The 26575-nt window shown below is 37.0% G+C and overlaps 1 protein-coding gene across 3 annotated transcripts in view; it reads right to left on the reverse strand.

Annotated features, from left to right (window-relative positions):
• TMA16 (translation machinery associated 16 homolog) overlaps positions 1-26575 on the reverse strand; it is an 84742-nt gene that overhangs the window by 54048 nt on the left and 4119 nt on the right. For 2 of the 3 annotated variants that reach the window (XM_053901158.1, XM_019441089.2), the window contains exons 2-6: positions 16602-16714; positions 10407-10444; positions 9154-9238; positions 7606-7754; positions 4604-4646 (exon numbers count right to left, since the gene is read on the reverse strand). In XM_053901158.1, coding sequence (XP_053757133.1) covers positions 4604-4646; positions 7606-7754; positions 9154-9238; positions 10407-10444; positions 16602-16714 — 428 coding nt within the window. Of the gene's footprint in view, positions 1-2187; positions 3411-4603; positions 4647-7605; positions 7755-9153; positions 9239-10406; positions 10445-16601; positions 16715-26575 lie in introns of those variants that run through there. The other variant, XM_019441088.2, reaches the window with a different exon arrangement.

The raw sequence follows: 26575 nt of genomic DNA on the forward strand, positions 1-26575 counted from the left end.
AAAATAAGGGAGAAGAAAACGGAGCCAAGTAAAGTCTTCAATGAATGAGAAGGTTCTTCTGGGAGGTAAGATAATAAGGAAAGGGTGACAGTGATAGAACTTCAAAGAACAGAGAAGTGGCAGTGGCAATAAAGCAAAGAGGACACCTGTCTAATCTCCTGCTCCTGAAACACAGGGATAGAAGAATAGTAAAAGCTCCTATTTGAGGTGACAGAGTCCTAAGGAGACACCTATGTCGGTGAGGAAAAGAAGTGACTAGGATATCTGGAAAGAGACCACTGTCAGAGTTGACGGCTCTGAGCTTAGAGATGTACCATTAGCTCATATCCGTGGGAGTTCCGCTTATTGTTGACAAACTATGGCAAGCAGGAAAAATCCAGCCTATTTTGTGTATGGCCACAAATAAGAATGAGCTTTACCTTTTTAAGGGTAGTAAAACACACACACACACACACACACACACACAGACACACACACACACACACACACACACACACACACAGATATGCAAAAAGAAACTGCATTTGGGCTGCAACACCTAAAATATTTACTATCTGGGTCTTTACAAAAAAAAAAAAAAAAAAAAAAAATTCACCACCCCTGGTTTACAAAGAACTGCCAGTGAGTTCTCTTCCAAGGCCATGGACTGCAGAAGCCATCTTGCAAAGACAATCTACTGACCGAAAGGAAGGAGCCTACATAAGGCAGCACAAGTTATCCCTGCAGGAAAAAAACATGTTCTATAGATAACGATTAAGGATATCACTTAAAAGCAATACTCTAACAACAAATTATCTCTTAGGCTACTTTGGTCCAGCCAGGAGTAACAGGATTACTGTCATGATATAATTATTTATAATGATATATAATAAAATTATGAATTATAATTATTATCCTAAATGATAAAGTAAATTCCTCCATTCAACAAATACCTACCTATTCTAGTTCCAACCAGGGTGCTTGTTCTATTTTTTGCTTTGATGGTATAGGGAAAACCAGGAACAAATGTTTAAGGGAGAGCACAATCTGCCATTTTCATAAGTTATTTATCTAACAGAATAGTAAGACTTTTTAAATATCAGACCAGATAAAACAGTTTCTCTTCTCTTTAAGATTCAGTTTTAGCAGCTCTTTCTGCCCACAGGTCCTGTCCCTGTGCTTTAATAAAATCACCTTTTTGCATCAAAAAATAATTTAAAAAAAGATTCACTACAAATCAAAACCACACTCAGATATCACCTCACGCCAGTCAGAGTGGCCAAAATGAACAAATCAGGAGACTATAGATGCTGGAGAGGATGTGGAGAAACGGGAACCCTCTTGCACTGTTGGTGGGAATGCAAATTGGTGCAGCCACTCTGGAAAACAGTGTGGAGGTTCCCCAAAAAATTAAAAACAGACCTACCCTATGACCCAGCAATAGCACTGCTAGGAATTGACCCAAGGGATACAGGAGTACTGATGCATAGGGGCACTTGTACCCCAATGTTTATAGCAGCACTCTCAACAATAGCCAAATTATGGAAAGAGCCTAAATGTCCATCAACTGATGAATGGATAAAGAAATTGTGGTTTATATACACAATGGAGTACTATGTGCAATGGAGTACTATGTGGCAATGAGAAAGAATGAAATATGGCCCTTTGTAGCAACATGGATGGAACTGGAGAGTGTGATGCTAAGTGAAATAAGCCATACAGAGAAAGACAGACACCATATGTTTTCACTCTTACGTGGATCCTGAGAAACTTAACAGAAACCCATGGGGGAGGGTAAGGAAAAATAAAAGAGGTTAGAGTGGGAGAGAGCCAAAGCATAAGAGACTCTTAAAAACTGAGGACAAACTGAGGTTTGATGGGGGGTGGGAGGGAGGGGAGGGTGGGTGATGGGTATTGAGGAGGGCACCTTTTGGGATGAGCATTGGGTGTTGTATGGAAACCAATTTGACAATAAACTTCATATATTGAAAGAAAAAAAAAAAGATTCAGTGTTTATAGCCATTTTGAAACAAAAATGAACCCCCCCCCCCAAAAAAAAGGACACTTTCCAGTGACTAAAGAGACAGGAACTTCTCTAACCATAAAACCATACTCTTACAAAGATTACTAAAGAAAGCAAATCAGCATCAGTTGAAACACTGAAATGAAACACTGAAAATGAAATAATTGGAACTTTAAGAAGTGAAATTATGGAAATAAATTTTATTTTTAATTGTCAATAGTAAAAAAAGCTGTAATATTTTAAATAAGTTGTTAACAAGACTTAGTTGATGTCTAGTAAACCTCTTATAGCATCCTTTTACATTTATATTCTTGAAAATACTCAAAGACACTTGCATTGTATCCCTTAGAAAACAGCCTAAAAGATAACTGCATTTAACAAGTCCTATAAAGAACAACATTCTAACATTCATGTTTTTCATATTTGAAATACTGAGTTATATTATATGTCATTTAGTGTATCACTTAGAAGAATAAATAACACAATCGCAATAACTGATGCTCTGATCTTTGTTTCCACAGATAAAACCTATCAGCCTTCATGAGAAAGCAGGAAATATACAAACAAAAAGAGTTAACCTGCAACCACTTATCTTATTTGTTAAAAGATAACAAATTACAGTGTGGGAGACTAACATTAGGAAAATAGTCACCATTTTTTTCTTTACCATTAAACTCTGGCTCAAAGATAATAAAAATAATGTACAATCCATCAGTGTGTATTTATTCCATATCACATTTTCCCTATCTTACAAGGAAAGAAAACAGATTTAATTTAAGAGGAAGATTAGTGAAACACATTACTGAAAGACAATTTTGTTATCACCACTACTCAAGAAGTATGCATGGGACTCTTTCAGAAAACACATTGCTGTACATACCCCACAATCTGAGATTAGGTGATCCAAGGTGAACATGAAAAAAATTAAAACTTTTTTTTCCCTTATTCAGATCACTCCCTATGCCCAGGAAAATCAGGTTAAATGGATCTTAGAATACTTTTATTTTATTTCACTATATCTATTTTAGCAACTTAATGTAAATGGAAAGTAACACTTATTTTTAAGTGAAAATCATAACACTGTTTGAAACTGCAAATGGGAGTTTCATCATGAAAGATGATAAGCTACATGGCAAATTCTTATATGTAGACAGTTATTTACCATAATCAGTTCAAATATAACTTTACGCTTTCCATTTATTTACTTTCAACTGAAATAAAGGACAATTAGGCCACTGCAGTCATTTCCTCATCTGAGTCACTGGATTCATCTTTTAGTTCCAATTCCCCTAAATCTTTGTCTACGGTTATAATAGTTTTCTTCTTGCACTTCTTGGGAACTGCATCATTAGCACAAATTTTTCTCATTTTAATGGTTGGCAATTTCTTCAGATCCAAATCCCACTCCCTAAACAAAAGAGAGTACACACAGAGGGTTGCTGGGGTGTGAGGTGGGGAAACAGTCAATGTATTTAAAACTCTAAAAGCAGCAGAATAAAGCTTATGAATGTATAGTAGATTCAAATGCACTAGAAACAAACAACATAAATGCATTAGGAAAAAAAAGAGTCCCAAGAACTGAGGTCCAAAGCTTTGTCCATATTTCTTGCATCTTCTCATTAACCTATAATAGCTATAACTGCACACAGATTCCCACATATCCAAAACTTCCAAAAAGCAATTCAGGAAAACATTAGGCAGAAGTTAGAAGGAGGCTCTGTTCCATTCTTTCATTCTCCCTAACCTGAATCTTCAGTCTGGCCATATGGTTTCAAGAATCTAAAAAGTAGGAACTAAGACACCTGGGTGGCTCAGTCAGTTAAGTCTGACTTCAGTTCAAGTCATGATCTCACAGTTCAGGAGTTCCAACCCCACATGGGGCTCTGTGCTGACAGCTCAGAGCCTGGAGCTTGCTTTGGATTCTGTGTCTCCCTCTCACTCTCTGTCCCTCCCCTGCTCACATTTTGTTTCTCTTTCTCTCAAAAATAAATAAAAATGAAAAAACTTTTTAATAAATAAATAAAAAGTAGGACCTAGATCATATCTGGCAAATTTCCAAAATGCAGTCAGAAAAGATTCTTCTTTTCACACATGGTGGTAAATCACAGTAATTTTCAGAAACAAAAAACATGTTATTGTTACACTAGAAAACTCAATCTTTCAACTACCAGACTAACTAGTTCTTGATGACTTAACTTTTTCTCTGGGATCACTTCCCAATAACCATCCTTTCTGAAAGAACTCTGAGCCATCAAGCCTGTTGCTGTTAGGTTATCTTTTAAAAAGTATGAACTGGGGAAGAATAGTGAGAACAAGTTCTTTTAGGTATTATATTAAGGTATCTAAATTTTCTTTTAAAAATAAATAAAAGCACCATGTCACTATCATTTCAGTGTACATCAGGTGTTTCAAAGAAACACAAGTTAGGAAAAGCCTTACTTTGATAAAACAGAAAAAGTTAAAAGAAACCCTTGAGTTTTTTTTTTTTTTTTTTAGCTCATTAGAGCTAAGTTCAAAGTTCTAGGTTCATAAGGGAAGAAAGTTTATGTCTCATGTATTTTACATGCAGCTTCAAGGAGTAATAAAAAGAGACAGACTTACCTAAAAGTTTTCAGATTACCTGCGTTTACAATGTCTGGAATCTCTAGGAAAGAAAATAATTTACATCCATTAAGCAATGTTCTTTAAATTACAACACTTTACAGTTTCCTTGTTTATTATCTCACATACAAAAGTGACAGCGAAAACATCCAAAGCAAAACAAAATTTCAAAGCACTGCTGTAATGCTATATGAAAAGTAAGTTTTGGAAGTATAAAGGGCTTAGTTTAAGAAGGTGACTTATTCACCAGACGCACTCCCTGACACTGGAAGCAGCACTGTGGCACGCCTGAAACAACACCGGATCTGAGTTTTTGGGCTGACTCAATCACCAATACATGTCTGAGCTTGGCCACGTCCTATTAATTAATCTGCTGGCTACATGGTGAACAGACTTTAGAAGGAAAGAGCAGTAGCACAGAGACCAACTGGGAGGCCGTTAGAATGGTACAGTTGAAACAATGGTGGCTCAAACTAGGGAGGTGGTGACAGTAGCAGTAGAATTTATCAGACACAAAATGTATTTTGCTGAGGATATGGACGGAGCATAAAAGTGACTATGCATGGGCTTCTAACCTGAACAACTGATGCCACTGCCAGAAATACAGATCATGTGGGAGAAGAAAGTTTTGGGAGAAGAGCTGGACTTTGCTTTGGGACCGGTCAGGTCTGAGATGCCTATAAGACATTCAAGTAGAGATTTTAAGAAACCCATCTTTGATAATGCAAATCTGGAGTTCTAGGGACAAGTTAGCACTGACAGACACAAATTTTGAAATTATGGGCATGTAGACAGTATTTCAAACCAAGACAGAATGAAATCCATTAGGAATTGGTATAGACAGATAAAAAGAAGAGGCCCCCAAAGTAGAGACCTTGGCCAAAATTTAGTTTGTGAAGAGGAGGAGTCAATTTAGGACACTAAAGTCTTGGCCAGTGACCTAGAAAGACAAGTAGGAAAGGGTCTTCTTTACCAAATGAAACGTGTGACAAGAAAATGAAATGATTGATCATCTGTATCAAATGATGCAGAAAAGTTGACTGAGAATCAATGCCCAGTATAGCAACTATTTGCCAGTACTGTTAGTTGAGTGGAAACGACAGCTAATTAAAGTGGGTTACAAAGAAAATGGAACATGAGGAAAAATGGAGACTACGAACATGAACAAATTTTACAGTCTGATGGTGACAACTCCATGAAAGGGAGTAGTTGAAGCTCTCCCTCAACTTCCTGTGTCAGGTACTTTGATAAATCAAACTTTATGTAACTTTTAAACAACCTGTGGAAGTAGGTATGCTATTTATTGCAATGTTTAAACTGAAGAAAACAAAGCCGCAGGAGGGGAGGATTTAAATAACTTGTCCTGTTTAATAGTAAGCTGTAAGGGTTTAAATCAGATCTATCTAGTTCTAAAGCTATTTTCTGTTATTTTTTCAGTTAGGAACGCACTTCTTACAGATGATGAAGAGGAACTACCAACTACTTCAGGGTTTCTAGCATTATTGTAGTGTAGGTGCCTGACGTTAAGCTTTTGATTGTCTAGACATCTGTATCACAGACACCCTTCTCAAATAAAAGTCTTGCCAGCTGTATGACACAGCTACAGCAAAACAACTAGATGAGAAACCAGGCTGCCCCCATCCGTGAAAGTTCCCTTTCAGAAAGCCCTGGTAACCAAACACTCGAGTGACCCCACTTTTCCCTTCTCGCGCCCTAACTCCCACTGCTGTGTTTCTAATTTGGCAATAAAGAATGAACCTGTGAAACCCTTGGCACCTCACCTTGGATCCTAATAAAGGTAGAGCCCCAGGTCCACACTCCCTCTCTCTACCTTCGTCCTCCCTGTATGCCCTGGGTTGTGCTGTGGACCCTCCAGGACTTGTGAGTAATAAATCTTTTTTTCCCAAAGTCCCCTGATGGTTGTTACTGAGGTGTATCATGCAATCCTAGTAAGAACCACAAAACCTGGTCCTACCACGTAACACTGGCTCTGGTTGGGGAAATGCCCATGGGGGTCACCACAAGTACCAGGCGCCCAGGTGGGTGCTTCAGGCATGTCTAGCAGACAGCACCACTATCAATAGGCTGGGATCAACACAACAGTTATCCACAAGATACTTCCTTTAGGGTCAGTGTTTCAGTGTTATTATTACCAAAATTTAAAAATTTAATTTGCTATTAAGTATTTCATTCATACTATGCTTTTTAAGTAAATCCATGTACCATAAATGCAATCATAACATGGACTAGGAATGGAATGTGAATGAAGGAATGTACAGGACCATGGCAAACTTAAGAATATATGATCAAATCTAAAAGGGACAGCTGTTACTCCACTATAGTGGATTATGCTGCCAGACCATTTGCATTTTTTAAAAAGAAGCCAGAAATCTACATTTTTCATGTGCAATCACCAGGTTTTTTCTACAATGGCAATTAATAAGTCAATCAAATGCCATCTGCAGGCCATGTTGCCTCTGTGTCATCACTGTTTGTGGGCCTTGCAAGCCTTAAGTACCCTCACTTAAGTGCTTTTCTTCTGAAAATGTTAGTAAACCAGCAACACAGAAATGCCACAATGAATGAATGAATGTTCGATTTTACAGTTTTTCAAGTATGACTACAACCCATAAAGGTTGGTCCTGTAAGAATGACAAAGACGGGGAGGGCACAGCACCCACTCTAAAGGAACACAGATGTAGTTGGAGACGGGCAATAACTCCACAATAAAGCAAATTAGGTATGTGCCAGAGGGAGAGGAAAGCTTTATTGTCACAGTAGAAAGATACGATGTCAATGTCACAAGTGACAGTTTTGAGAATGTAAGGAAAAAAATGAAGTAAAAAATTGTTTGATATACTCACAAAAGAAAGGAAATCAGAGGAAGAAATTCAAAACAAACTAAATAAACAGAATTTTAAAAATTAAGCATTTGAAATGAATTATAAATCTGATATGGCTATGTATTTTAGAGAGTAAAAATAAAATCACAGAAAACACACCAAGACCATATCCTTCATACTGCTGCCGCTCACGCTCCATTGTCTGCTTGATGACTGTCTCCCGGGAACAGTGCCGCCTTCCCTGCCTGTCTTTGATGCTGTTATGTAATTCAATCTGCTCTAGTTCACTGCTGAATCGATTTAAATACCTGAGAAATGAGAAAGCAACCTGAATTACAAGTCTGTACATTTGGCTGACATTACTTCATTTAAAATATAAACCCCAGGGGCACCTGGGTGGCTTGGTCGGTTAAGCGTCCAACTTCGGCTCAGGTCATGATCTCACCGTCCGTGAGTTCAAGCCCCACATCGGGCTCTGTGCTGACAGCTCAGAGCCTGTAGCCTGTTTCAGATTCTGTGTCTCCCTCTCTCTCTGCCCCTCCCCTGTTCATGCTCTGTCTCTGTCTCAAAAATAAAAATTAAAAAAAATTTAAAAAAAAAATAAATAAATAAAATATAAACCCCAGGCTTCACCCGTCCTTGAAATTTTTGTATTCTTCTGAGTTCCTCGAGTCCTCAGACTTCAGACCTTTCCTGGATAACCCCACCATTTCTGAAATTCCAGCAACCAAATCACTGCCTGCTATTCCAAGTATCTGCTAAACTCCAGATCCTCATATTCAACCACCCCCTGGACATCTCCATTTGGATGTCCCATGGAGGCTTAACACATCAAAAGTGAACTTATGTTCACCCCAGTCCCCCTCATCCCCCACCAAACCTGCTCCATCTCTGGCTCTCTACCTCAGGAAACAGTATAGCCATCCACCCAGTTGGCCAAGTGAACAATGTAGGTGTCCTCCTTGATGCTACTCTGTCCCTTTTATGCCACATCTAAGTTTTCACTAAAGAGCGAGACTTTCTACCTTCTTTAATATCTCCAGAGTCTTCATTTCTCTTCACCATACTGCTACTAATGATGCAGAGACCACCATCATCTCTTGCCTGGATTGCTTCATGAGCCTCTCAACAGTGTCCTGGCCAAAACCATGCCCCTTCAGGCTATCCATCCTCATTCTCACTACTGTGACATTTCTAAAGTTTAAATATGACCATCTCAGGTGCCTGCTGTAAAAAGCTTCCTGTGGCTCCCAATGTCCTTCGATAAAGTCCAAACTTACAATGATACTTGAGGTCCTTAATTAGCTGTACTTGTCACAATGCCCTCTTTGAACCTGTTAACAAATGTCTGGCAGATCACTACATATGTCGCTCTTATCTGTGATTCTCTCTGCCTAAAGGCTCTTCAGCTAACTTACCTCAACCTGCTAACTCTTACTCTTCAGGTGTCAGTTTAGACAATATTTCCATTAGGAAGCCTTTCCTGACCCCCAGGAACTAACTGGGTGGGTTAACTAACACACCCAGGCTCAGAAAGGTTACAAACCTACTAGAGTGGCTAAGCCAGGGTGTGAATCTTAAAGCCTTTCAGATAACAAAGTCCGTTTACTCCTCTATAAATCCAGAATAGAACTCTGTCTCTTGAAGAACCAGGTTGAACAAGTCCCTCTTTTCTGACCTTTTGCTCATAACATGCCCAGTGTTTACCTTTCAATTAATTCACAAGCATCTTTCTTTGAATATCCTGCTTTTTGGGGATCAAGATGACTTTGAAACCACTGGAGTTTTTCACCTGTAACAACAGGTACCAAGATCATTCAACACCGTAAGTTATCACTTATGCAATGAGTATTCATTATAATTTTCAACATCACTGTGTTTAAAATAGTATCAAAATTTATTTCAATGTTAAATACAAAGGCTTGTGTGGGCTCAAAGCTAATTAAACCAGTCTGTCAGAAATCAAATTGTCACATTTTAATTTGGGGAAGAGACAGGGGTGGAAGAGATGCTTTTCTGTGTATTTCTTGTCCAGTAAGAATGAAAAATTCTTTTTTTAAAAGCGTAACAGAACATGAAGTTCTAAGTATTTCAAAAGCAAAGGACAGAACTTTTCTAAAATAATGAAACAAACCTGATTAGATTAATGGTGAAGATGGTCGTTGCTGAACATTTAATAAGCATCAGGCTCTATGTCAAGAGCTTTACAATCCTATGAGGATCAGTACATTATTATCCCTACTCAGAGATGAGAATAAGTAACCTGTCCAGGGCCTCAAAGTCACTAAATATATTAACCATACAAGAGCTGCTAGACACTGTGCAAAGAGTGACCAACATTATCAACGAGCTAACACACCTCATCCTTATGAGTAAATCTGACGATCAGGGTCATATTCAGTTAGATTTCTCAAAATTACAGATCAAGAAATGACCCTACCCCAGATATGGATGACCTACTTAGAAATACTATTCTATTAACTGAGAAAGCATTGGAGAGGAGTGTTCAAATAAAGCCTAAGGGTCACTATTTTTAAGTCGGGCTAATAAGTAAAAATTTACTAACAATAAATATGACAAAAAAAAAAAAAGATTATGACACTGAGATACAGACTGAGGATGCACGTATCCACATCATTAAATATAAGCTGCTGTTTCCAAAATACTTAGGCCATAATCCTTCCTAATTCTAATCATTAGGGAGTAGAATTAAACTTCAGAGATAGATAGATATAGGTAGGTAAACATAAACTAAATAGTTTCTGAAAAAACTGAGTAGACATTATTAACGCTTTCTAAGAGCTAATGATTGATTTTACTTTGTTGGGTTTTAATTAAATCTGGTAAAAAAAAATTCATTTAGATAAAAATAGTATTTGCCTAGAAGAATCAAAAAAATAGGCATATAGCAGAATTTCACTATCCTCTAGCCAGAGTGTCAAATAAGTAAATCTACTTACCAATAAGGTTGAGACGCAATGCCTTTTCATTCTTCAATCTTGGGGAAAAAAAGGTGCATAATGTGTTAGAAAATTTCCAAAGCAAGTTTTAAAAATCTGTCAAAAACAAACAAAAAACTGCCCACAGAACCTTAATTCAAGGATCATTCTTTTATACATATGAAATTAATTCTGATAGTGCAAAAACACTGAACATCATGCTTTTCTTTTAAATCGCTGGAACACAATGTTACTAGAAACTTTTCTTTAGCTCTTCAATGACTAACGACCAAAGGACACCTATAGAGCAAATCACCTTTGAAAACACACAAAAAAAAGGCTTGATTGGATTACGAATGTTCAGGTGGATAATACTTGTGCACAAAAGAGTAATAATGAATACCTTCTAGAAGATGGAATGCAGGCACCAAGGCTAAAATGCCTTACTGTCACCTTTTAAACTTCAACAAGAATAAAACAGAATGTTTACTTTTCATAATTTGCAAAGAACTATAACAAAGAACTCATCTATTCTCAGAAAACAGTATGGGTAATACGTAATCCCACGATTGTTGGTATTCTAAATACTAATTCATTCAGATGAGACCTTTGGATAGCTAGTTTTTGCCACATTTTGTGCTACCCACCAGAGATATAGCAATGAACAAAAAACTACTGTCCCTGCCCTAACAAAGCAGACCAGATTTCTCCTCCCACATTAAACAATGAGAAAATTGTAGAAATAAAATGAAGCCTTTTTTCAAAAAAAAAAAAAAAAATTTAAGTACAAGGGCACCTGGGTGGCTCAGTAGGTTGAGCATCTAATTCTTGATTGCAGCTCAGGTCATGATCTCACAGTACCTGAGTTTGAATCCCCATGCCAGGCTCTGTGCTAACAGTGTGGAGCCTGCTTGGGATTCTCTCTCCCTCACTCGTGTGCATGCGCACACAGGCGCTCTCTCTCTCTCTCTCTCTCTCTCTCTGCCCCTTCCCAGCTCCAGCTCTCTCTCTAACCCTCCCCACTCACGTATTCTCTCTCTCTCTCAAAATAAATAAATAAACATTAAAAAAAACTTTAGGCACAGAACGGATTAAAATATACATAATACAAAATACTAACAAAGGACTTGTATTTAGAATATACAAACACTAATTACAAACACTAATAAGACAACCCAATACCAAAGAGGGCCAAAGATTTTAACAGATTTTTAATCAAATCAAAGACAAATGACCAACAATCACATAAAAAGATACTTAATATCATCTAGTCATCAATATGTACAAAATTAAATCATACTGGGATACTATTATACAACTACCAGAATGGTTAAAATATTTTTAAAAAACTGATAATACAACATGTGTAAGAGGATATGGAGAGAATGTAACTCTTACACACTGGTGGTGAAAATATAAAATACTATCACTTTGGAAAAAGCAATTTCGTACACACTTAAACGTGATACCTATAATATGACCAGCAGTTCTCATAACTTATTTCATATAAACTTAATTTCTTATATACTTTAACATACGTTCACCACATGACCCAGAAATTCCAGTTCTAGGAACTGAAAGAAAAATGAAAACAAATGCCCAAACAAACACTGTACATGAATGTTCATGGCAGCTTTATTTATAATATCAGAGGCTGGCAAATTTTTTCTTAAATGGCCAGAGAATAACAGGTTAGGCTCTGTGGGCCATGTGGTCAGTCTCTGTCACAACTACTTATTTCTGCCATTTTAGCCTGAAAGCAGCCACAAATAATACAAAAGGAATGGGCACGGCTGTTTTCCAATAAAACTTTTTAATAAAAACAGATCGCTGGACCCGTACTTTGCAGAACCTGATAATAGCCCAGTACTGTAAATAATCCAAATGAACACCAAAAGGTGAATGAATAAACAAACTGCATTTCCAAACAATGGAATACTACTCAGTAATAAAAAAGAAAGACAATATATGAAATTACATGGGAAAATTTCATAAACATTACAAAGAAGCTGGCACAAAAAATTATAATCATTTCATTTATATGAAACAATAGGAAAGACAAATCTCACCCATCAAAATAAAGAGCAAATCAATGGTTCCCCGAGTCTAGGGTACAGGGTGAGTGAGGATGGGCTGAGCAATACACAAGGGAATCCTCTGGAAGAATGAAAATGCATATACACTAATCATGGTGATTACACCAATGTACTGTCAAAAACTCAAATCTGTACAATGAAGATATGGCTATTTTACTGAATGTGATTTATACTTCAAAGTTGATTTTAAAAAATAAAGAATACTTCAGGGGCACCTAGTTGACCAGTCAGTTAAGCATCCCAACTTTGGCTCAGGTCATGATCTTGCAGTTCATGAGTTCAAACCCCACATCGGGCTCTGTGCTGACAGCTTAGGGCCTGGAGCCTCCTGCTTCAGATTCTGTGTCTCCCTCTCTCTGCCCCTCCCCCACTCACACTCGATCTCTGTCTCTCTCTTTCTCTCAAAAATAAACATTAAAAAAATTGTAAATAAAAAAATAAAAATAATACTTCATAACAAGAAAGAGAAAAATTCATTCCTTTCAAATAAGCCTAGAGGAAAGAATCTAGTTAGAAGTCAGGTTGCTGAGCGCCTGGGTGGCTCAGTTGGTTGAGTGACCAACTTCGGCTCAGGTCATGATCTCAGGGTTTGGAAGTTTGAGCCCCGCATCAGGCTCTGTGCTGACAGCTGAGAGACTGAATGAAGCCTGCTTCAGATTCTGTGTCTACCTCGCTCTCTGCCCCTCCGCCACTCATGTTCTGTCTCTCTCTCAGAAATAAATAAACATTAAAAAAATTTGTTTTAAAAAGAAGTCAGGTTGCAATAATTCTGAACGAACTAAATGGAAGCCTGAACTAGAGTGGTATCGGTTGGGATACAGAAAAGTGGAGAGATTTGAGATTAATTCTCAAAAGTAGTTGTTTCCTAGATTTTTACTTATTAGGCTTAGTTTCTCTGTTAATTTTCCATACTAAGTCATTTTGTTTTGGTATGTAGAGTTCTTTGCTGGTTACTCTGCAGGAAAAGACATGACAGTATACACCAACAAAATATCGCTAAGCTCAGAATCATAAAATAAAGCTAAAATCATGACACAGAATAGCCATTTGCTGTCCGTAATTGTTCATCATTTGCAATGTACTAGTCTAGTCTTCAAACCATACTAGTTTAATACGAACAGAAGCAATATTGCAAACAGTCTTAAATCAGAGCATTCAAATACTGAAGAACATGTTTGAGCTCTCAGCTGTTGCTATTCACTCCTATAGTATCTTTAAGTAATCAGAGTCTATCAATAAAAGTCAAGGTGATCAACTTGGTCTGGTTTTCTATCCTTCTACCACTAGTCAAAGGCAATGCAACATAATAGATATCCTCCCTGATCTTCCCCTCACTTGTCATTCTCTCTAAAAAGAAACCTTAGGAAGCAGTACAAAGAATCCTCAGTTCTGTATAAAAGTACAGAGACTGGAACTGTAGCTGCCTTTGTTCCTCAGAAAACCAAATATCTTAGTAGGCAGATAGTTAACAAAAGGTGATAGTATCTAAAATGGTCCCCACTGATTCTTGTGTCTTGATATTCACGTCCTTCAGTGTGGATGGCTAGACCCAGTGACTTCTAACAAATAAAATAGCACAATGGATGTCACTCTGACTGTCTTCCATCCTGGCCACCCTCTCTTGTTCTATCTCAGAGGCTTTTCTCTGTTGGAACCAAGCTACCATGCTGTGAGTAGCCCGTGGAGAGGCTCATGTGGCAAGGAACTGATGCTTCCGGCCAATAGGCAGCCATGCATGACTTGAGATCTGTCAACAGCCACGGGAGTAAGCTTGGAAGCAAAACGTCTCCCTATGAAGCTCTGGGATGAATGTAGCCCCAGTCAACATTTTGACTGTAGCCTTGTGAGAGACTGAGTCAGAAGCATTCAGTTAAGTGACACTGGAATTCTTGACCGAGAAACTGTTTTAAGCTGCTAAAATGGCATATAATTTCTCATGCAGCAATAGGTATTTAAAGCAGTATTTGATAACTGTTATTCATTACTCAGAAGCCATGGGCACCTGCACTTCAAGTTAAGTCTTACTGGTACCTTTTCTATCATCTTGCATACAGTTTGTCCCAAGAGTCTGAGTATCTTTCACCAACCATCTCTCCAAAATATACAACTCAGCCTTTCTGTCTTGCTGGAAGTACTACTCTAGTGCAGGTAGATCAGCATTATTTTCGGATAATATTTGTGATCATGCCATTTAAATTAAATAGAACTCATGGTCAATGATGCTGCTACTCGAAAAAAAACGGACATCTATGACAGGAGTAAGCTTGTTTCATAAAATACATTAGACACTAATAAAACTGTACATTTGTTTGCTTCTGGAGCCATTAATGGTTACAATGGTGACTTCTTTAAAATAAATGAGAAAAACCTGTTTAGAACGCTGTCCAAGCAGAAAAAATTAAGTATTACCTTTCAACTCTGTGCTATACAAATGGAGCTTTGGTCAATAATGGAACCTCCTTGGATAGAATAAGTTATATAGCAAGTAGCATGTTGTTCAGTTTTAGCCTTCTATAATTCTTTTATGTTGATTCTGTAAATCAATGCATAAAATCCTGAATACAACTGAAAACATACAAAGATTCTAGGCTCACTAAGCTCACTTCAGTGAACTGAAGAACTTAGCCAAATTCTAAAGCAGTATTTGCTAAAATATTGCATGTATACCATCGGTACTACATAAGCTAATTTTTAAGTTTCTTATGGACACAGAATTAAATCATCTTTAAGCAAGTTACTTTTTTTCCTCATTGTCTTTTGATCCTAATTACATTACAAAGAAAACTAAAAAAAAAAAAAAAGAAAACTTAGTTCAATATTAGTTTATTTTACAAGTCTTACAACCTTTGCCAAATCTTTCCACCGAGGATAAAGCAAGCATGCCTCAGGCTCAGACCATACAGGGAAGGCAACAGTATCTACTTGGTTTTAATACAGATCAAATGTCTCCTTGAAGAAAAAAAAAAAGTAAGGAAAAAAGGTTCCAAAAGAATATTAAGTTAATAATACTATAGGTCAGTGGTTCTCAGTGTGGTCCTCAACCAGCAGCAATAGCATCAACATTACCTGGAAGCTTGTTAGAAATGTAAAATCCTGGCACTGCCCCAGACCTTCTGATGTAAAATTCCAGGGGTGGGAACAAACCATTTTAATATGCCCTACAGGGGTATCTCATGTTCACCTAAGTTTGTGAAATACTAGAAGATGGTAAAAGGACTGCAAAATCACAAAAGTGGTAATTATGTCAAAAGACATTGCAAAATTCATGAAAGTGACATATAAATACTTTAAGTTTGAAAAGTACTGTTTTAAAGCAATACTGCTATCATCATAATAACCTTTATGAAAAGAAAAAGAAAAATTTGATTATACTATCACAGCACTTGTCTATTCTCTTCCAGAAAACTTCTAGCCAAATCACTGTGGAAGAGTTAACCTTTACTAAATATGCCTTTAGGTCTTGGGTAAGGAATTGATACATAACAATGAACATGCTGGCTTCTATCAGCGAGTATGGAAATGTATCTACCATTTATTAAAATGGTAAGGCCATTTAAAAATAGCCAAAATGATGACTTTTGTGTTTGTAACTTCATTTTAAATTATTTATTTGTTTCTACAGCAGTTCCTGGGGACGCTTACAGGCCAAAGATGGAGGGTAGGGGCGAATTGGCAAATTATAAAATGTAGGCTGCTGACGAGAGAAGGGAGACTAAGGGAAAGGAAATGGAAAAGAAAGGGCATTACATATGCATTCTGTATTCCTAAGAAGAAAATTTTCCTATGAATTGTTCACATCAAGAATACAAACCAACTTCCAAAATGGCATATGGACCTATGAAAATCTACTTTTCCATAAAAGCAGAGAATACTAACAAAACTTGTTGAAATCAACTTTTTCGGAAGTATGAAAATTAAACAAAGGCTTGCAAGAATCCAAGGAGTATTCTCAAGAAAAATAAGCCCAGTCTCAGCAAGAAAAGAACAACAAATCTGTTTTTTCAGTGCATAGAACATACTTAACATTTATTAAAGAAAGAACAAGGGAATATTGATGAAAGATAAAAGTATAAATGAGCTTTACACCAATGCATAATATAAATGATAAAAAGATACTTACTTTTCCTTTTTTTCTTGTTTGTGGGCTTCTCTTGTAATTTGAGCTGCTTTTCTACTATATGGATGGATGACCTTTTTTTCCCGTCCTACAAGTTTTCCCTTTAGGGCTTTAGGCTACAATGTAGGAAAACATATTACATACATAGTCAGATATATAAGTGATTTCTGTCCAAAAAAAAATTTTTTGTAAGTAATATAACAGAAGTATTGTAAGCCAGAAAGACTATAAAAAAAAGGTGCTGAAAGTGTCAATAAACCCAGCTCCTCAACTGTTCCATCTTCAAAGTATGTAAGAAAATCCAGATAGTGAGGAGAAACAGTTAAACACGTGTGTTACAGTTAAGAAAATTAAGGAGGTAGAAGGAACATAAGATGTTCATGGGAGGCTGACTGTAGAAGTTGTTCATGGAACAAAGTGGGCACTGAATCAAGCAAAATCAAAGTTGGATTCATAGAAAAAGAAGAAGAGAGGAAATAATAGAAGCCATCTCAAAACCAGCGCATCAAAAAGAACAAATTACTTTCCCATTCAAACCTTATGCCAGTTTAACTAGGTCACAATTCATTCAGTCCACTGAACTAGACATGTCAGTAATTCTTTATTCCCACATAATTCTCCATCTTATCACACCTGTTACCATTTTGGAGTTGGCTTCCTATAACAACAGAAGCCCAAAATAATAATGGTGTACGTAACCCAACAAAGTTTGGTTCTCTCATGTAAAAAGTAGGAACTGGAGACTCCACTCCACAAAGTCCTCAGAGATCCAGGCTCCTTCCATTTTGTTATCTACTATCCTTAGGCCCCAATATATCCACACAGTTCAAGATGACTTAATACCAAGTCTAAATTCCAGACAGTGAAAAGTAGAAAAGAAAATCAAAAGGCATATCCCTTTCCTTTAAGAGCAAGATCTCGGAAGCTGCAGCCTTCTGTTTATACCCCATTGACCAAAATTTAATTGGTGGGTTATAAAAAGGTGAGTAGTAAATATAGTTGTTATTCTCAGGAAGGAAAAAAAAAAACAAAACAAACAAACAAACAAACAAAAACATGATTACAATAGAAAAAGAGCCTATTTGGGGACAGTTGACAGTCTCTAATATACCGAAGCCTGGAAAAGGTCAAGTGTTCCTAGAATCTTCTCTTCAGAACTATTGTCATTGCCTTAAATCAGCCTCGTGATCTTTCATGATTAGGGTGGCCTTCAGATTCTCACTGCTAGTTCTTTTTTCATGGAAGTCATACAGCTTATTTTTCTACAACATTAATCTAGTAAAGTCCCTCCCCCTGCTAACAAACTCACAGTTAGGTCCCAAGTCCTTAATGTGGAAAACAATCTACCCCCACCCTAATTCTCCAGCATTATTTCTCATTCTTCAAAACATCCTTCACCCCATTCTTACTGAACTTCTCCCCCATTCCCAGAATACACCTTGCTGTTTCCTAACTTTTGGAAGCTGCACTTGTTACCTCTGCCTGCAAAATCTTTTCCTCTCTGTTCTTTCATAAATTACAACTCAAAGTTTTCACTTGTAAAACTTTTTGCAGAATTAATTAAAATGACCACCAATTCCTCATTCACACATGTATTCTCTCCTTCAACAAATACTGAAATACAAAACAAATATTTACTGCTCACTTCTTGATAAACCTAAGTAGCGAAGACAGCTCCAACTGTGAAACCCAGAATGGCATGGGAAGGTTGTTACAGGTATAGGAGAATAAGGTGAAACCATCATAAAACAGTACAAACATGTTTCATTTTATTGTGCTTCACAGATATTGTGAGGGTTTTGATTTGTTTACAAACTGAAGGTTTGTGGCAAACTTGCATGAATTAAGCAAGTCTATTATTGACATTTTTCTATCAGCATTTGCTCACTTCATGTCTCTATGTCACAATTTCGGTAATTCTTGCAATATTTCAAACTTTAGCATCATATTTGTTATGGTGATCTGTGATCAGTAATCTTTAAAGTTACTCTTGTAATTGTTTTGGGGCACCATGAATATGCCTACATAAAACAGCAAACATGAATTGTGTGTGTTCTGACTGTTCTCACTCACCAACCATTCCCCTATCTTTCTCCTTCTCTTCAGGTCTATTTCCTGAGACACAACAATATAGAAATTAGGCCAATGACTAACCCCACAATGGCTGCTAAGTGTTCACGTGAAAGGAAAAGTCATACATCTCCCACTTTAAATCGAAAGCTAGAAACAATTAAGCTTGGTGGAGAAGGCGTGTCCAAAGCTGAGACAGGCCAAAAACCTAGGCCTCTTGTGCCAGTTAGCCAAGTTGTGAATGCAAAGGAAAAGTTTTTGAAGGAAGTTAAAAGTGCTACTCCAGTGAGCACACAAATGATAATAAAGCAAAACAGCCTTAATGCTGAGAAACAAAGTTTTCAGTGGTCTGGAGAGATCAAACCAGCCACATTTCCTTGAGCCAGAGCCAAAGCCAAATCCGGAGAAAGTCCCACCTCTCTTCAATTCTACGAAGGCCGAGAGAGGTGAGGAAGCTGGGGACGAAAAGTTTAAATTGGCAAAGGTTGGTTCATGAGGTTTAAGGAAAGAAGCTATCTCCATAACATTAAAGTGTGAAGTAAAGCAGCAAGTGATGTAGAACCTGCAGCAGTTATCCAGAAGATCTAGGTAAGATAATTAATGAAGGTGGCTACGCTAAACAAAATTTGTGTAGACTTTTAATGTACACAAAGCAGCCCTCTACTGGAAGATGCCATCTAGGACTTTCACAGCTAGAAAGAAGTCAATGCCTGGCCTCAAAGCTTCAAAAGACAGACTGCCTCTCTTGTTAGGAGTTAATGCAGCTGGTAACTTTAAAGCTGAAGTCAATGCTCAGTTACCATTTCCAAAATCCTAGGGCCCTTAAGAATCATGGGCCCTCTACTCTGCCTATGCTTTATAAATGGAACCATGAAGTTTGGTTGATAGCACGTCTGTTTATGACATGGTTTACTGAATATTTTAAGCCCAAGGTTGAGACCTATTCCTAAGAAAAAAAGATTAATTTAAAAATGGCTGCTCATTGACAACACACCTGGTTGCCCATGAGCTCTGATGGAGACAATGAGATTGTTGTTTTCATGCCTGCTAACACAGCATCCATTCTATGGCTCATGAATCATGGAGTGATTTTGACATTCAAGTCTAATTATTTAAGAAATACATTTTATAAGGCTATAACTGCCATAGTGATTCCTCTGATGAATCTGGGCAAAATACTGAAAGCCTTCAGAAAAGGATTCACCATTCTAGATACCATGAAGAACATTCATGATTCACGGGGAAGAGGTCAAAATATAACATGAATAGGAATTTGGAAGAAGTTGATTCCAACCCTCTTGAACGACTTCAAGGGGTTCAAGACTTCAGTGGAAGCAAGTGCAGATGTGGTGGAAACAGCAAGAGAACAGAATTAGAAGCGGAACCTCAAGATATGACTGAATTGCTGCAATCTCATAATAAAACTTGAACGGGTAAGGAGCTGCTCCTTACAGACGAACAAAGAGAGATGGAATCTACTTTTGGTAAAGACACTGTGAAGACCGTTGATATGGCAGCAAAGGATTCAGAATATTACACCAACTTAGTTGATAAAGCAGTGGCAGGGTATGGGATGACTGACTACAATTCTGAAAAAGTTCTACTGCGGGTAAAACGCTATCAAACAGCACTGCACACTACAGAGAAAATGTTCATGAAAGGAAGAGTCAATTGATGTAGCAAACTTCATTATTGTCTTATGTTAAGAAATTGTCACAGCCACCCCAACCTTCAGCAAGTTCTAGCCTGTTAAGTCAGCAGCCTGATTGAGGCAAAAACCCCACTAGCAGAAAAAAAAAAAAAAAAAAAAAAAAAAAAAATTTGCTGAAAGGTCAGATGATGGTTAGCATTTTTTAGCAATAAAGTATTTTTGTAATTGAGGTATTTACACTTTCTCAGACGTATGCTACTACACACTTAATAGACAGTATAGTGTAAATATAACTTTTCTATGTACTGGCAAACCAAAAAAAATCATTTGACTCGCTTTATTGTTACATCCGTTTTACTCGGACAGTCTGGAACTGAACCTGCAGTATCTCTAAGGTATGCCTGCACGTGCATTCTTTTGTCTTACTCTCTGCATATATATGTGGGGTGGGGGTGGGAGTACAAAAAAGGTGTGGTAAGGATTTTTTGTACATGAGCTTTACACACACGAACCAATAAAAAACATGTCAGAACTCATGGTAGGTTGCCTCTGGGATGTCTCCCAATGAATTCCACCTCCTGATATCATGCCCAGGTGTAATCTCCACCCCCTAGAGTGTGGACCTCGTGACTCACTTAATGAATAACATTTGGCAAATGGATGATCTATCAATCGTGAGATTAGGTTTTGTAAGGACTCTGGCTTCCATCTGGCCTATTCTCTCTTTTGCTCTCTCACCAGGCTTGCTCTAATGGAAACCAACTGTCATGTCAAAGATTTGCTCTGAGGCTGCTAAAACTTAACTAAAGTTACAGAGCTGTGTGTTAACACTGTTTCAGCAATATGTCCAATTCTATAAAAAAACTTCCTTTAAAGATTTAATAAAAAACTTTCTTTAGAACAAGAAATGATTTGATATCCTTGGAGTATGAATATGTCCTCAGAGCTTTAGAAGTCCCAGTTAAAGAACCTCTAAGACTTAGTACAAAGAAGACACAAAAATTGAACTTATACTCTGATTCACCTGTAGTTTGCAATTCCTTCTATTATTCATGAAAAGGTTGCCTCAAGGCAGGATATGAATGTATAAGGCACAGAAATATGTACAATATAGCTTGTTCAATTTTAAAAGATTTTCGTATTTTTCAATATATTAGTATAAAAAAGAAATATTCAACAGGGAAAAACTGAAATAAAACCCTATCAACAAAATGTTAATCTATTAAACAGTCTATTCAAACTAAATATCCCTTAACTAAAAAGTAATTAATCTCTAACCTTTGGAGGTTCTCCAAATTTATTTGTAAAGCATCTGATGATTCATAGACTAGTACACAATGTAAACAAAAAAACAAATCTGGGGGTGGAGGAAAGAGTTTAAGGTATATTTGCTACAGAAGATTAACAGTTATGTTTTAACTTTGAAAGATACAGCAAAATAGTATTTCTTTTCATAAGCATAACTAAGGCACTGTTTTGAATAACTATGCTTATTTTTTTGTGTGTGTTTGTTTTTTTGAGAGAGAGAAGCAGAGAGAAAGGGAGACAGAGGATCCAAAGCAGAATCTGTGCTGACAGCAGAGAGCCTGATGCCGGGCTCAATCCCACAAACCATGAGATCATGATCTGACTGAAGTCAGACATTTAACCAACTGAGCCACTCAGGAGCCTCTAACTATGCTTACTTTGAAGTTTCTGGCACCACAAAAATATGCCAGTCATAAAATTAGTTATCAAAAGTGTCTCCTTCCTACAATCTTTGGTGATTACTTAAGAAAATTCATTCTAAATTAATCTTTGGATTCATAATTGAGTAACAGAAGAAAACACATAGTTTATTCAAACACAGAAACAGAAAGAAGTATTTCAGGGGCAATAAGCTTCAAATATTCCTGTTAAAATCATAAATAACAAAAAGGACGGGGCACCTGGGTGGCTCAGTCGATTAAGCGTCTGACTCTTGATTTCAGCACAGGTCATGATCTCACAGTCATGAGACTGAGCCCTGTGTGGAGCCTACTTGAGATTCTCTCCCTCTCTCTTCCTCTGCCCCTAACCCGCTTGCGCAGGTGTGCACTCTCTCTTTCAAAAAATAAAGAAAAATATATAAAAAGGAACTTTTCCTAAAAGACCATCAAAGTCATCATAGAATTCAAGCTAACTAGAGGCAGAAAATGCCATTTAGATTACTCAGTGTAACTAGACACCTATATCAAAATAAATTATAGGATATGATATACTAAGTCCTTCGATACCAGTGACAAGATGAAAATGAGAAGACTTAACTAAGAAAAGCTGCTTTGTTGATTAGTAAATCTACCATGAAGAAATTCAGTGCACTTTCCTTGCTTTACAGATAAACATGACCCCAATGAGGGACAACTGGTTATGGCTTCCAGTAGGAACTTAAGTGATTCTGCACATAATCCTTTCTAAACCCACCCAATTCCCAAGGACCATTTCGAATTCAAGTTTACTTCCTCCTTGAAACGACCCAAGAATAATCATTTGGACCTTAGAACGTTTCTCTTTTGGTAGCATTTGCCACATAGCAGCACCTAGTATCATACTGCACTTACCAGTCATTTAACATTTATAAAATCATTTATATTTGTGTTTTATCTTCTCAACAGTGGCTTCTTAAAGACTGTAAATGCGTCCTATCAGTTTGAAAATAATACTTTGAAAGTAAAAGAAAAAAAAGAAAAGTAGGATGTTGCCCCAAGTAAACATATGCTGAGCACCCAATGTACATTAAACTACTGTGAATTAAAAACATGAAAAATAGTCCTTAAAAGTGTGAATTATCTCATATAAAAATAATTTTTAATAGCCCCCAAACAATACTTTCCTTAACATTAAGAATATCTTAATAATTCTCTAACACAGACTTCAATTTCTTTCATGCAAAATTCTATCATCAAGCTCAACTTCTTTTATGTTATCATAGAATCCAAGCTCAACTAGAGACAGAAATGCCATTTAGACTGTTCAGTGTAACTAGAAACCTAGAAAAATGATCATTCCACCAAACACACTTAGGGTACATAAAGGCATACAAATACTTAAAACAAAAAGTATAAGACTAAAGGCATACCTACCACCACTCACAAACATCTAGTCAGAATTAACCTTTTCTCCCACATTCCCTGCTACTACTCTTTACACTTCTACCTTGTACTAGATTAATTTTTTAAAAAATCCCTGAGCATATATGACCATGTACTAGGATAGGAACTAAGGTTCCAGGATCAAAAACAGACACAACTTGTCCTCATGGAGCTTACAATCTAGCTATCTCATGAATAACTATATACTTCAGTTAAGTCCAAAAAATGGTCAGGAAGTAGGAGATCCTGAGTGAAACCATATAAAAAGTGGACCTAATTTCTGAACATCAGGAAAAGCCTCCCTGAAAAAGTAACTTGAGACCTTTTTTTTTTTTTTTTTTTTTTTTAAAGCTGACACAAGTTGCTTGTATAAAGAATAGTTTGGAATGAGGTAAAGGAGTAAGACTACCACTGGTAGTGTTGTGGTCATTAAGAAGAGCTGACAGTCGAGTAGCCTAAGCATGGTGACAGTGAGGGTATGAAAAAAAAAACACAAGGTTTGAAGAAATGTATCTTGAGGCACAATGATACAGGACTCGAATATGGAGGGCGAGGGAAAAGGAAGAGTTAAGTATGCCTTCCCAGGTTTGCAACATAAGCAACAACATGGTCAGAATTACCATTTACCGTTAAGATAGGAATGGAACGTGGAGACAAGGGGCATCAAGAATTCACTGTTAATTAGTTCAAGAGGCCCAGGAGACAGCTGAGTACAGGAGAGATAAATACAAGTCTGGCACTTAGGAAAAAAAGATCTCGGCTAAAGATATAAATTTGGAATGACTTGGGGATATAGGTGGCACTTTAAGCCACTGGAGATAGTAAGATTCCCTCAGTAAAAGAGTAAGAGGAGAAAACAGCCTAGATCTAAGCTCAGATGAAATACATGTATTTGATGAGAACCTACAAGGTAATGGACATTTACAAAATCATTAAGAAAAAGATCAACAACACAAATAAAAACAGGAAAAAGAACACAAACAAGTCACAGAAAGATAAATACAAATGTTATTAAAGTTTTGAAAGGATATGTGGTCTACCTTAAAAGAAATGTAAATTAAAACTTTAATGAAATAGCATTTTTAACGTATAAGACTGGATGTTTTAAATTTCTTAGCACTGCATTAGTGAGGATGTGGGTGAGTTAGTGGTCTCATAAATAAGCAGTCTCATAAATAAGTAAGTATTCTCCCCTGGAGTGCAACTTGATAGTTCTTATCATTATTAAAAATTGCACGTGTCTTTTGACCAAGACATTGTATTTCTATTAATTTAGTCTAGAGGTACATATCTACACATGTAGCAAAAACAAGAATAATCAATTCAGCAGTGTTTGTAGTAGGAAAAGAAAGAATGGAAACAGGTTAAGTGTCCATCAGAGACCTGGTTAAGAAAATTAGATAAAAGCAAACAATGGGTTATCAGCTATAAAAAGCAAGAGGGAGAACTGTATGTACTTACACAGGTCTCCAAAAGTTGAGTAAGACAAAACAAGCAAGGGGTGTAAGACTGTGTCTAATATAGTATTCATATAAGAAGGAGGAGTAGAGACATATACATATGCTGGTGCATGTATATAAAATGTCTGAATGGGTATCTAAGAAAATGGTAACAGGCATTCCGCAAGTGAACTGAGGCATTAGATAACAGAGTTGCAAGAAGACTTACTTTTTGCAGGAGGAAGAATAATGATCTCCCTCCCAAAGATGTTAATGCCCTCATCCACAGACTTGCAAATAATTTACCATATATGACAAAAGGGACTTTGAAAATGTGATCAAAGATCTTGAGAGAGGGAATTTATCCCTGATTCCCTATAAACAAGGGCCCTTCTAGGAAGGAGGAAGAATCATTATCAAGAGAAGGGGTTGTGGCCTTTCTTGGAGAAGCAGGTTAAGTTGTGACACTGATGGCTTTGAAGATGAAGGAAGGAGCCAAGAACCAAGGAATGTAGGTGACCTCTAAAAACTGGAAAAAGCAAGGAAACAGATTCTTCACTACAGCCTCTTGAAGAAAGTCCTATCAACACCTTGATTTTAGCAGAAAAATAAGACTCACTTTTGGACTTCTGATTCCAGAAATTTAACAATAAATGAATCTGCATTGTTTTAAGCCATTAAATTTGTATTAATTTTTCACAGCAGTAATAAAAACTTAATACACTTTTCAAGGACAACAATTTTTTTTAAGTTTATTTACTTTGAGAGAAGGGGGGAGAGAGATTCCCAAGCAGGTTCCACACGTCAGCACAGAGCCTGACGTGGGGCTTGAACTCACAAACCGTTAGATCACGACCTGAGCAGAAATTAAGAGTCAGATGCTTAACTGACTCAGTCACCCTGGAGCCCCACTGCTGTCTGATTTTTTTAAACCATGCATATGTAATACTGTTCCAAAAAGAAACAGGTTCATTAACATTTTTTGTTACTTTTACTAATTTTCAGGAGCAAGTTTTCACTAGCAAGTAATCTCTTTAAGATTTAGGCATATAAACAGACACATACACCAATGGAACAGAACTGAGAGTACAGAAATATACTTATGCATATATGGCCAAGAGTACTCAAGGGCAAAAAAGACAGTCTCCAACAAATGGTGTTGTGAAAACTGTATATTCACATGCAAAAGAAAGAAATGGAACCCCTACATTACACTACTCAAAAATATTAACTCAAAATAGATTACATTTTTTTAAATTTATTTTTTGGGAGAGTGCAAGTGGGGGATGGGCAAAGAGAGGGGGACAGAGGATCTGAAGCGGGCTCTTCACTGACAGGCTGACAGCAGCAAGCATGATGCGGGGCTCAAAAAACTCATGAAACAAGAGATCAAAGTCAGATGCTCAACTGACTGAGCCATCCAGGTGCCCCAAAATGGATTAAACATTTAAATGTAACACCTGAAACCATGTAACTCCTACAAGGAAACACAGGGGGAAAGCTCCTTGACAGTGAACTTGGCAATATTTTTTGTGTCTGACATGAAAGCTCAATCAATAAAAGCAAAAATAAACAAAAGGGACTACATCAAACTAAAAGGCACAGAAACAGAAATGATCAACAAAATTAAAAGGAAACCTACAGTATGGGAGAAAATATTTGTAAACTGTATCTGATAAGAAGTTAATATCCAAAATATATATGAAA

Source organism: Panthera pardus, unplaced genomic scaffold (genome assembly GCF_024362965.1).
Source record: "Panthera pardus isolate Hobbes unplaced genomic scaffold, ASM2436296v1 HiC_scaffold_13, whole genome shotgun sequence".
In the NCBI taxonomy this organism is placed as follows: Eukaryota; Metazoa; Chordata; class Mammalia; order Carnivora; family Felidae; genus Panthera; species Panthera pardus.